Source organism: Lissotriton vulgaris, chromosome 6 (genome assembly GCF_964263255.1).
Source record: "Lissotriton vulgaris chromosome 6, aLisVul1.2, whole genome shotgun sequence".
Lineage (NCBI taxonomy): Eukaryota > Metazoa > Chordata > Amphibia > Caudata > Salamandridae > Lissotriton > Lissotriton vulgaris.
The window spans coordinates 1,006,344,736-1,006,357,143 of NC_141694.1; the positions used below are offsets into that span (position 1 = coordinate 1,006,344,736).

The following is a 12,408-nucleotide window of genomic DNA, read 5'->3' on the forward strand; positions in this document are numbered from 1 at the left end:
TGTACAGCGAGGTGGGCACTCGCTAGAGGTCTATTAAAGGGCAAATAAGCGGGGTGGCACCCGCGCCGAAAATCGGCAAAATGCGGCGTGGGCAGCCGCCAACCCGCAATCCAGTCAGGGTAATGCCGGGTGGGCACCGGCTGAGGCCATTAGAGCGCTCCAAAGCGCTATAGACCATAAAGCGCCCCATGGCGCTTAGGACACAACTAACGCGCTCCCAGCGTTAGAGCAGGAAATAAATCGCTCCCAAGCGCTTAGTAGGCAATCCAGCGCTCCAGGCGCTAGAAGGGCACCAGGTAAAGGTCCACAAGTCCAGCAAAGTCCTTCAGGAGTCCAGGGGCTGGGCAGGGCCCAGGGGAGGCAAGCCTTCCCCCGGGCCCAAGCAGCAGCAGGCCCCTGGCAGATTCAAGCAGCAAAACAAGAACATTTTCATGGGGTCACAGCCCCTCTTTTATACACCCTTTCCCTTGTCTTCAGGTGCAGGGAGGGGGGAGAACCAGTCGCAGCTGGTTTTGGAGTACCCTTGATGGCTCAACCACCCCTTTCATTCACTAGGGGGACTAGGGTCATCAGTCGCACCACAGGGGGCGGAGCCAGCATTGTGTGGGGGAAACCCAGCCTCATTCAGGACACAGGTGCAGCCCCTCCCTCACATCAGCATGCTAATCTCTCCATTCACCACCGGGCCAGACCCACACAGACTCCTGGAGCCAGGCTCACCAGCCAGCTCCAGCCAATCACACTCCAGCACCCTCACAGCACACGTACAGCCATGTCTAGAAGTGGCACTTCCCCTCTAGACACATACACGCCGCACATACCATTGCGCAGCATTCACTCTCACGAGTTCGCACATACCAAACTCGCGCATGCACACCTCACGCACCAGGAACTACCAGGGACACAGACATTTCCCATGCATTCCTATGGGAGGGCAGGCCAATCTCACACACGCAGTCAAGGAGCGCACGCATTTTACACTGCGCCACAGTGTCAAAGTGCGAAAAGACCAGAAGTCACTAGGCAAAAAGTTCAGGGGTGAACCTGCCAGAAGGGCCAAGTCCAACAAGCGGCTCCACATTGCCGGACCCCCGGTGGAGGACCGCAAGCAAGGGGTCTTCCGACAAGGGGGTAGAGGGGGGTTGCTTTTTCAAAATACGGGTGGCCAAAGAGACCACTCTCAAAAAATCTGCACCAGCCTCTGTAGCCCTCCGCGGAGGGGAAAACAGCCCATCAGTGGGGGAGGGTTGTAGGCTGAGCCTCCCAAGACACTGGGGGTATGGCCAATGCCCCACGGAAGGAAGCCCCATGGAAGAATGAGGATCCTGACGGGGCTCCTGGGGAGGCAAACAGCCTGCTGGATCTAGAAGCTCCTGAGGAGGCTCCACAAATTCCAAGGGGGGCATTGGTAACACTAGCTCCGGCGACGCCAGGCGGGAGGGGAGGGCGGAGCCGAACACTCCCCAGATGCCTCTATAGAAGATTCCAGAACTCAGTGTTGACACAGCATCGAAACAACATGTGTCGGCGCCGATTGTGCCTCGTCAGACGCCGACTCTGCAGCCTCCGGCATCGAGTCGACACCAAAACTATGACAAGCTCCCCCTCTGAAGAAGAAGAGGTCGCCGGGGCCGGTGAGGCAATCTTCCTGCGTCACCACGGCGCCGGCTCAGCCGCATCCAGAGCGGTCTCTGATTCTGGAGAAAGGAGCTGAGGCGGAGTCGAGGAGGCAAGTATCCGGCGCCGGAACGGCGCCGACCTTGGCTCCAGACATGCGGCCGCGTGCCCGGAAGGCTGGAGTTTGCTCACGTCAGGGCTATGAGCACGGTCAACCAACTGAGGCGCCACAGGGAGCCCTGCAGGGCTATGCAGCGAGGTAGAGGCGCCGTGGGTCAAAGAGGGGGATCCAGAAGGGCCGCGCCCTAACGACACCACATCTCCGACGTACCTGGGAGACAAGGGCTCAATCGGCGCCGGGGGCGAACCCGCCGGCGAGTCCGTCGGAGACCCCACAAGAAGCGGAAGTCCCAGGGACGCCCCAGGAATCGGAGAGGACCCAAGGGAGGCCTGCAAGGCCGTAGCATAAGCGTCCATTTGGGCCAGAGTCTCTCCCACACCAGGAAAGGGCGGATGCAGTGCCCTAAATCTTCTATCCTCCTTCCTCCATCAGAGACAGCAGAAAGTAAAGTTGGGTAACTTTATGTCCCCCTCTCAGTCTGTGCAATGTGAGGTTCCGCAGGGCTCTTGCTAGAGCCCGCTTTTATTTAACATCTATGTAACCCCACTTGCCAAAGTGGTGCGATCTTTTGGTTACCAGGCATTGTCATACGCTGACGATACCCAGATTGTTTCCACTACTCAGTCAACAAAAGATTCTGCCCTCAAGTTCCGAGCTTGCATGGAGGCAGTCTCGCAATGGATGGTACGGAACTATCTAAATCTAAATGGAGAAAAGACAGAGGTCTTGATTTTTGGAGGAAGTCAAGATATGTGGTCTGGGGATTGGTGGCCCTCCTCCTTGGGGGATTGTCCCCACCCGACCCACTCGGCCAGGAATTTGGGCGTACTTATTGATCCGGCCCTCTCTTTTGACCTCCAGGTCAACAGAACAGTGTCCACCTGCTGTGCCATCATCCGGACGCTGAAAAAGATTGCCCCATATCTGTCGCCTGATGCCCGCAAACAGTCAACAGTTGCCCTAGTCTCCTCCAGGCTTGACTACTGTAATGCGCTCTATGGCGGCATTAATAAGAAGTCTCTCCATCGCCTCCAGATGGTCCAAAACGCCGCAGCCAGGATGGTCTTGAACCTTCCTAGGCTTGCATCTGCAACTCAGGCCAGGAAAGATCTGCACTGGCTACCAATACAGGCCAGGATCTCTTTCAAGCTTATCTGCATGGCCCATAGGGCAGTTTTTGGATCAGGTTCTGAAGGTATTAGGTCCCTTGTTAGCCCCTACATTCCTAGTAGAACTCTCCTCTCGGCCTCTAGAAATCTGCTCTCTGTCCCCAGATTTTAAAGGGTGAAGTGGGGGGGTGGGGGGGGGGGGGGAGCCTTTTCCACCTTGGCCCCCAAACTTTGGAATTCTCTCCCCCCTGAACTATCCAGGCAACCCTCACTGGGGATTTTCCGCAAACTTTTAAAGACCTGGCTCTTTTCCCAGGCATACTGATTTTATCTTTTTCTGCCTTTCTGAGACTCTATGTTTGTCTATTTCTGAGACTCTATGTCTGTCTGTCTCCTGCGCCTTGATGCCCTTTGGGCTAAGTTAGCGCATTACAAGACCTCTATTCATTCATTCATTCATTCATTCATAGATGGGGGGACCGCCGGGAGCGCATGTCCGGAAAGTTCCGGGTACCAGAGCCCCCGACAACAGAAGAAGCTGAGATCGATGACCTAGGCGACAAGCGCCTTGACTTACCAAGTGGAGTACGACTGCCCGGGCCCCAGAGGGCGATCGACGGCAGAACCAAACAGTGGAGGGACCTGCAGTCAGCGATGAGGCAGAGGGGCGAGACGACTCCGACCGGGACAGCCGTGCCGATAGAAGCTTCATACGGCGCTCCCGCCGAGACTTGGGTTTCAGACATTGGCAGGCCTCACAGTCCGCGGAGTCATAGTGCTCACCCAGACACAACATACAAATAAGATACAGGTCTGTCGCGGACATTTGCCGTGAACAGGAATTACAAGATTTAAAGCCCGAAGGCATCTCACACTGTTTCCGGCGCGAAGCGTCGAAAAGGAGGACTGAAAACAGGCCAGAAGAGCTCACTCAGGATCCGCGTTGCACGTGGAAAAGAAGGAAACAGACGTCAGCGCGCAGAGGTGCAGCTGCAAAATGTTTTCGGATCCAGTCTCACGCCTGGGGATATTCTAAGTTAAGGAATCTGCAGCTAGATGTCTCTATTATATGGGTTATTCACAGAATGTTAAGTGGTAGCTTAAGTTTGCTGTGTCCCTGTATACCCGCCCTTATTACCTTCCTTTCCGATCCCCTTAATTCTTTGCAAAGTCAATCATACTGACAATCTTGAATTACAAACAAGGAAGGGCATTTTGTTGAACTGGGATGAATGAAGCCAAACCAATGGCAGAAGGTCGGTGACCATGCCCCTGTAACTCTTAATAAAATGAGAATTTACAATATAGTGACTGGGGCCGTCGCCAATTACCGCACTGCTCACTATTGCCTATAGACTCAAAACTATTAAACTACAAACTAATCACAGATAATATGAACAAAAATTTATAATTTCCTTACGTAGTCATACAAATTCATGGGATCTATTACTTCTGCTCAGAACATCATCTTCACCGTTCTTAGCGAGCCCTGAGCAACCATAGGCATGTTTATATTAACAGCTTCCATTCTCGACCTCACGTGAGGGAAAGAAGGCCGCTTTGAAAGAGGAGGCCGGGTCAGAGTTGTTAGAGACTAGTACATCGGGTAATAGTTCCAAGTTCTAGAGCACATGAATAGTCCCTTTTTGGCATTTGATAGTGCCAATCTATTGGATGCCCATATCACCGAGGACCAGTGGGTGCGCCACTATAAGGGCATGTTTCTCCTTGATTGACGCCCAGGAAACTGTTACGGGCAAGTCTGAGGTCACATTCACAGTACAGGAAGTTAGAGCAGGTATAATGGGGTTATCTAAAAACAATGTCCTAGGTTCTGAAGGGATCCGCCCAGATCTCTACATTTCAAATTTGGACTTCTGGGCACCCGTACTCGCCTCAATGAACAACACCACGGTTAAGATCGGCTGTCCTGCCATTTGGGCTTTATCTACCATTGTCCCGGTCTTCAAAAAAGGAGATCAGGATAGCACTCATTGCTATAGGCCAATCTCTCTTTTGGATTCTGTGGTACAGGTGGTGGGTCGTATGGTATTAGACAGGTTAATAAGCTGGGCAGACGACAATAACGTTCTAACAGAGATCTAATATCGTTTTCACCTGGGCTGCTCAACAGTGGACCAGTGTCTAAACTTATGTATCGTTTTGAATAAGTACACTGTTGCCTGCCCTGGCACCGTCTACCTAGCTTTCATTGATCTGTCTTCCGCGTTCGATTGCGTCAACAGATCCAAATTCGGACAGACGATGCTTTCTATTGGCATCAATAACAATATTGTCCTGTTCTTAAGGGACTTCCATTGAGATGCTAAAGTCGTAGTTCGTTACTCCAAAGATCTCAAAGTGAAACATTAGTTCTCCACTTAGGCAGGGGGGGAGGGGGGGGGGGGGGGGTCTCACCAAGAGTGTATCTTGGCCCCTTTTCTTTTTAATTTGTATATCAACAATCTGGAGCATGTCCTCTAGAACTTAAAAACTGATTGCCCCCAGGTGGGTGAGCAAAGTCTGCCGTTCCTCTTGTATGCTGATGACGCTATCCTCATGGCGAGGACAGCGAGGGGTTTACAGCTACTGCTGAATTCCTTTGTACAATTTATGGAGGACCTGGACTTGTTGGTCAATCACAGCAAATAACTTGTAATGGAGGTGGGCCTCCGACCAGCTAAGTCCTACACATTTTAGGTAGGGTTTATGCCGATCTCCAAGATGGACATTTTTTCCTACCTGAAGGGTAGTGCTCGATGAGGACCTGAATTGCCGCTCTCTGACAAGTCTAAAGATGGGGGACCTGGCCAGGGCGATAAACGCTGCTTTTAATTTTGCAACCAGATTGGGAAGTAGGCCGACTGGGCCATTCTAGCAGATTTATAAAGCTAAATGAATTTTGAAAATTACTTCTAGGAGCGAGATCTGGGGTCACACTGAGCAGTATGCACTGCAAATTGTGGAAAATACCTTTCTGGGATGGATACTCTGCTTACCACAGAGTATCCCATTGTTTGTAGTGCACGAAGAACTAGGAATGGCTTTCCTCTCAGAAGTGTTCGATTTTCGCCCCCTATCATATGGATGAAAATCTGGAACATGAAGGAAAACGCCCTTAAGTAAGGACATTTTAAGGAATTGTCTCTCCCTCAATCACGTGAATCATTTCTGCTGTCTCAAGTACGTCGGAAAATGCTTCTCTAGCCTGGGAAGGGCAGATCTATTCGAGAACCCAGAGAAGATTTGTAGTAGGGATAGGACTTGGGTGAAGGAGAAATTTTCAAAGAAGCACATCAGTGCCAGAGAATAAGTGGAACTGAGGAAATCTAGTGTACGTAGGTACCTCTTACTGAAAACAGGGCCATCAATCAAACCATATCTCGTATGGTTTAAAAGTAACCACGACCGTTTTTTATTGACCCGATTTCGATTAGATCTTTTTAATTTTCTCCTGGCCCATCCTCGCAGAGTTTATAGAGGGCAGTGCCTCTCACCCTATGTCTGCGACGGAAAGTCCCCACAGGATATGATGCACTTTTGAATGTTCTGTAGTTTTTATGAGGTTCCTAGAAAGTCTTTTATCATTTCTTTTCTTAAAAAATCAAGTTTTAGTCCGGTTAGACCTGCTTTGATCTTTTAACAACTGCTTTCTAGCTACTCAGTTCTGCATGTTCTTAGCTTTTCAAGGGCTGCCATTAGACTTAGGTCCAGCTATGATTAACCCTTAGGGCCTGTTACCTGACTGTGATAAAAGGAATTTGGTTTTAATATGGTTTAAGTCCGTTATTTTGTATCTTATGAAGTTGTGACGGACGTTTTCACTGTATCTGATAAGATTAATCCTGTATTTTGCGGTACCCAGACTACATCTTTTCCACACTCTGACTCTCTTGTTCTTGATATAGTGCTTGTTTTCTTTTTAACCCCGTAATATTGAACCCATGATGGTTATTTTGCACTGTTTTACTATGTATCAGATGGAGATTTTTTAAAGTGTGTGTTTAAGATGATGAGGAAGCCCACATAGTTTTTATTCGGAGATTGAAATTAGGAAGGCACATACTCATTTAAAAGAAGTTTCAGGAGAATAGTTAATTTTCACCTCAGTCATCCACCAGCCCAAATTAATAGTAAGTGCTTTGAACCCCAAAAGGCTCTTAGCATGCAGGCTGAGAGTTCTTTTACAGGACACAGGCATCTCACAGTCTGAAGAGAGATATATTTTGCTGCTGCTGCACCGCTTAGCTTCCGCCTGTGTCTGAGGCTTTGCCTATAAAAGATATGGTTGTCTTCATAAAGCAAATGTGCACTAGATGCTTGAGCAGAGAGAAGCCGGAGTAAAAAAATTGACTCATCAGAAATGGGAAAAGGGTGGGCAGGATCAAGCTCCTTGGTCTTTTCTTTAAATAACCTTTTCAAGAAACATTGGAAACCTTCTGTGTTTTACTGTCTGGCAGGTAGACCTTGGTTTTGATTCTGGTTGTTGGCTTTTAGGAGTGATTTTCACAGTACTGGGGCAAGTCTTCCTTCTATGAGTGACCTTTGCAGCATACATTGTGAGGCAGGCAGAGACCTCTGTGGCAGCATTGTGTCTCCAGCCCTTCTTCAGAACATGAGTCAGTTTAATATTTAGATTCTAAAACATCATTGTCACGTTGTTGTGCCAATTTTAGGCTTTGGCACGCAGGGGTGATAACCAAGGGGCTGTCCAGACCTGTAATGCCTAAAGTGAATCTGCCATCACAGGTGGCTCCACTCAACCTCCAAAAGTGTAGTCAAGTTAAGGATACTTTGACCATTACTACAACTCTTTATTTGGTCTAAGAACATACGTGATTCCTTATTTGTTAAAACATACAGACCTGCTGATGGCTAGCTGAGTCCAACAGCTGGGCCCCATCAACCAATCTCTGCCATGTTACTGCATAAAGATGACCTTTTGACAACTAATTTTGGTAGCAAGGATTCTGGCTGTTGGAACATATTTGGAGAGTCACGGCCATCCCATTGCAGCTTTTTTAAAATGTATTTTTGAGCCAAGATGAGTAACAATTGACTAATTCATTCTAATGTATCACACCAATGGCATGAATCCCCCAAGGGCAAATATCTAGTTTTTATATTAATGAAAAGGAACATTTGAGTTCCATTAGGAGTCAAGCTAACCACATGACCAAGATAGAAATATTACGGTGTTGAAGTCCTGGATGTTGCCAATATGACTAATTTGTGCCCTGGTTTCTAGGGCTATGTTGTGCCTTAAGTCCAGTGAAAATCTCATTTTGGGTTGACTTTGTTAAAGTAGCCCATATTTCTACTCCAGAGACATGGTCAAAAGCTCTCCATCATTTTTCAGTCCTATCAATGTTTCCATAACAAGGGGGATCAATTCAGTCCTTGTTGTCACAAGTTGTTAAGTTAATAACCGCTTAACTGTGGCGCGAATTCCGCCGCAGTGAGGCGGTTTGAAAGAGTGGGCGGGGCGCGTCGGCCAACGGACGTGCGCTGCACTACCGAGGTAGTGCTTGCGATGGCCGTTGACCGACGCGCGCAGCGAACGTGTTAAAGAACTAAGCAGCTGTGATTAAAGTTGCTGCAGTTGCTGGATGGTAATGGTGCTGAAACGAGTATTGAGATATTGACATTACAGCATTTCAAATGTATAGGTTAGGACATACAACAGTCAAGAAAGTTGAAGATAATTAATTTGTAAGTGATGAAGGACTGTGTATGGTAGACAATTTTTATTACAACACTACATTGACTGTCATACTTATGTGCTTCTAAAACTTCTAGATTTGTACGCTTCTTGCATTTTCGAATGATAGTAGGAAATGAAAGCAATAAAGATTTAAGTTCAAGATAGTTTGCTAACCACCTAGGACTGGCTGTAGAAAAACATTTCTTGCTACAAATCAAAGTAGCTCGTCAGAGCAAGACATTCAGAGGTCAAGGAGGTTAGATGTGCTGACAAGTAATCACCTTATGTTGTCCCTTTCTTGCTAATGACTCAGTTTCTCACCTTTGTATGATATTGCAAAATGGAGAAAAGTATTTTGTGACTTCCATGGAAGACGGTGTAGTAGTCGTCTTGGTGCAGGCGGTCGAATGACACAGACAGAAGAATGCTGAACGCCAGCGTTACATGGTGCGGACTTTGGAGGATCCCTTCTCCTTTCATTAGCATGTAGGCCACAAGGTCCAAAATGGGCACAACGAGTACGGAGACCAGAGGCTGGTTGCGACAGGCCTCCACTGTTAGAAGCTACATGGATAAATAAACAAGTTCTGCATCAATAATTTCCCTTTTATAAAGGCTTGAGAAACAATAAACTTTAAGGTTTACCTTTAACAAAGTTGTTTGATACGAAGTTCCCCATATGAAATACCCTCAACACCAAACAAACCCGCCAGCGTTTTCAAAGGGTCAGGCGCAATTTCAAAAACATGTACTGCGATTGCCCTTGCTTTTAAAGTTATATTAACTTGTTGGAAAGAGAATTCTAAACTATCTTTTTTGATTTGGTGGAATGAAATATATGTGATGAACCTAGAATAGCTTCTGTCTCTCATTCTTCAATATTTCTAAAGATTAAATCTGATTATGTTTACCTTTTACAAATTTTCTATCCTCACACATCTTTCTTCTAATACTTATAATATATTCTACCTGTTTTATCTCCTCTTTCTTCCTTTCTTCTCTTTCCTTTCCTTTTTATATAAAACAAAATAAAGTGAAATATAAGCATTACTTATGTAATATATACACCTATTATGTTGATGTATTTTATTCTTTCCTAGTTTTTTCCTCTCAATAGTTTTTCTTAATGTTACAGTTGTTTTTTTGCTGTTATTAAGTATCTTCTTACTCTAAATGACTTTGTTAACTTTATAACTTTGTTATTTATTACATCTCTTTTAACCAATGTAATGTTTTATTACTATGACAATATTTTCAATACAAATTGTTTAAAAAATGTACTGCGGATTTCAAACACAATTTGTTATATGAAACTCTGCAAGGCAATCAATGGCACCTAATGCAAGGTCCAAAATGCAGACTTGCATCACACGTCACAGATATATGAAACTGCCATCTGGAAAGTCCCCACCAGCTTTGCGCTGTATAGAACCCAGAGGCCCTAGGCAGAAACTGAAACAACAAGCATTTGCACTGCAATAGGTCTCGCATTTGCGAGAGTTTGACCTATTGGCATTGTAAATGGCAATGCCTTTTATTTATGTGTTTTGAAAACCTGCAATCAGTGCATAAACACACACTTTGTACTTATAGTAGTAGTTGCTTACGAGAAGCAAGGCTGTCAGTAACTCTGCCTGTTTTACTGCCAGCCGTGCATTTTGTAAGCAAGGACTATAAGTACAAAGTGCATATTTACATGTGTTTGCAGGCTTTCAAAATACATAAATAAAAGGCCTTGTCATTTACAATGCCAATAGCTCAAACTCTCACAAATGTGAGACCTATTGCATTGAAAATGATTGTTTAGGACTTGTGCCCTGTGAAAGAGCCATGTTAGAACCCAATAAACAAGGGGTTGAGGGGACAGTGTGTCATCAGGAGGGACAGACAGAGCCATGTGAGAACATAGTGAGCAAGGGCCTGACAGGGCTATGTGTGATCGGAAGGGGCAGAGAGAACCATGTAATAACCCAGTAAGCAAGAGGCTGACGGCAGAGTGTGATAGTAGAAGGGACAGAGACAGCTATATTTGAACCCAGGGGAAAGGAGCTGAAGGGGAAGTGTGTCTTCAAAAGGGCCAGAAAGAACCATGAAAGAGCACAGTGTGCAAGGGTCTGACTGGACATTGTGTCAGTAGAAGAGGCAGAGGGAACCTTATGTGAATCCAATGAGCAAGCGGATGACAGGATAGTGTTCCAACAGAAGGGGCCGAGAGAGCCATGTATGAGGTAGGCAGGGAGCTGAGGGGGCAGTGCGTCAGCAGAAGAGACAGAGAGCTATTTATGAACCCACTGGTAGTGGAGCTGAGAGGACGGTGTGTCAGCAGAAGGGGCAAAGAGAGCCTTGTACGATCCCAGTGGGCTAGGAACCAGGGCCCGACTGGCCGTAGAGGACACCGGGGATTTCCCCTGTGGAGACCGGTTTTGTACCGGTGGGGGACGTTTTTGTTGGCTTTGGCCGGTTTTGCAACAGTGCTGCAAAATCGTCCCCTTGTAACAAAAGGACAGCAATGTTTCCGCCAGCCTCCCTCCCCCACACCCGGAGGCCAGTCGGACATAATTGCCAGGGCTGGTCTGTCATCCCAGTCCAGCCCTGCTAGGAATCGAGGGGACAGTATGTCAGCCAGTGGCGTAACACGGGCCCTCGCAGCCCTCATTGTGCGGGGGGGGGGCAAGCTCCAGGGGGCCCCCCAGCACAATACTCTGGCTGATTGAGTCTGGAGGGGGCCCCTCAACGTACTTTGCAAGGGGGGGGGGGGGGGGGCTCAAATTTCGTTCCTCCAGTGATGTCAACAGGAGGGCCAAATGAAGGCCATTTATCAGATCCCCCAGATTATAGCGGCATGGATTAGCAAATTTAGCGGCACAAATATGGAAATTTAGCTGCATTTTTGCAGCACTTTATTTTACTCATAATCATTCATTTTCAGCCTTATATCAATGGAAACTGTTTTAGCAGAGTATTCCGCTTTGAAATAGGCAACCTGGGATATGGAACAGAGGAAGCAGCCACAGGGGAAGGCTGTTATTCCTTGGAAATGCAATCCTCCACTTACTTTAGTATAGGTTCTGAGAAGCCCATCAAAGATGGGCTGGTAGCATCCCATAGGAAATGGCATTCCAGAACTTACCTTAGTGAAATTTAATATTTGCCTAAGATCACACAATTTCAGCATGGAAGCCACTATTTTATCCAAATATTCTGGTTTCACTTTGTACAAATCAGCAGGTAAGTGGGTATCAATTTGTCTTTCCTTATGTTAAGACTTTGTTTTTAGTTTTAACCTCCTAGTGCATTCTTCTGTCGTTTTTTTAATTATAGTTCCAACTTGACCCGAAGGTTTTGAAGCTCTTCACATGTGCACCAGTCACACTACACAATTACAACACAAACACATGCATTGTTTATAGGCATAGGGAGATTAAGTGACTTGCCCAGAATCGCAGGATGACGAGCCACAATTTCCAAGTGTATTGAAGCAAATCTAACTCAGCAACTGTCTAAACTGGTTAACATCCTGGAATATATGCTCTCTGCCCTGTCTGCCACGCAGGGAGGTCTAATACCTCATCTGACACAAGTGCTTCCAGCACACCTGCCTCTATTCCTCCTTGTACCTCCATTCCAACCTATGACCTCACACATTCCTATATGTTGTAGTTGGCAGAAGCAAAGTGTAATAAAAAAAGAACAAACCGATGAAGGAAGAGTGCTGTCTGAAAGCCGCGTTCTCCTGAGCATATTGTGATTTGAATTCCTTAACCTCATTTATATATTTGAGACCAATGTGAGCATGTTCATCTCATTACAGACACTCTGTAATATCCTTGAAAACAGAAATTCAACTGTTCTCTAAT

The 12,408-nt window shown here is 46.7% G+C and overlaps 1 protein-coding gene across 1 annotated transcript in view; it reads right to left on the reverse strand.

Annotated features, from left to right (window-relative positions):
* URB2 (URB2 ribosome biogenesis homolog) overlaps positions 1 to 12,408 on the reverse strand; it is a 966,667-nt gene that overhangs the window by 452,540 nt on the left and 501,719 nt on the right. The window contains exon 7 of the mRNA XM_086927065.1: positions 8,873 to 9,115. Within this exon, the coding sequence (XP_086783191.1) occupies positions 8,873 to 9,115 (243 nt within the window). The remainder of the gene's footprint in view (positions 1 to 8,872; positions 9,116 to 12,408) is intronic.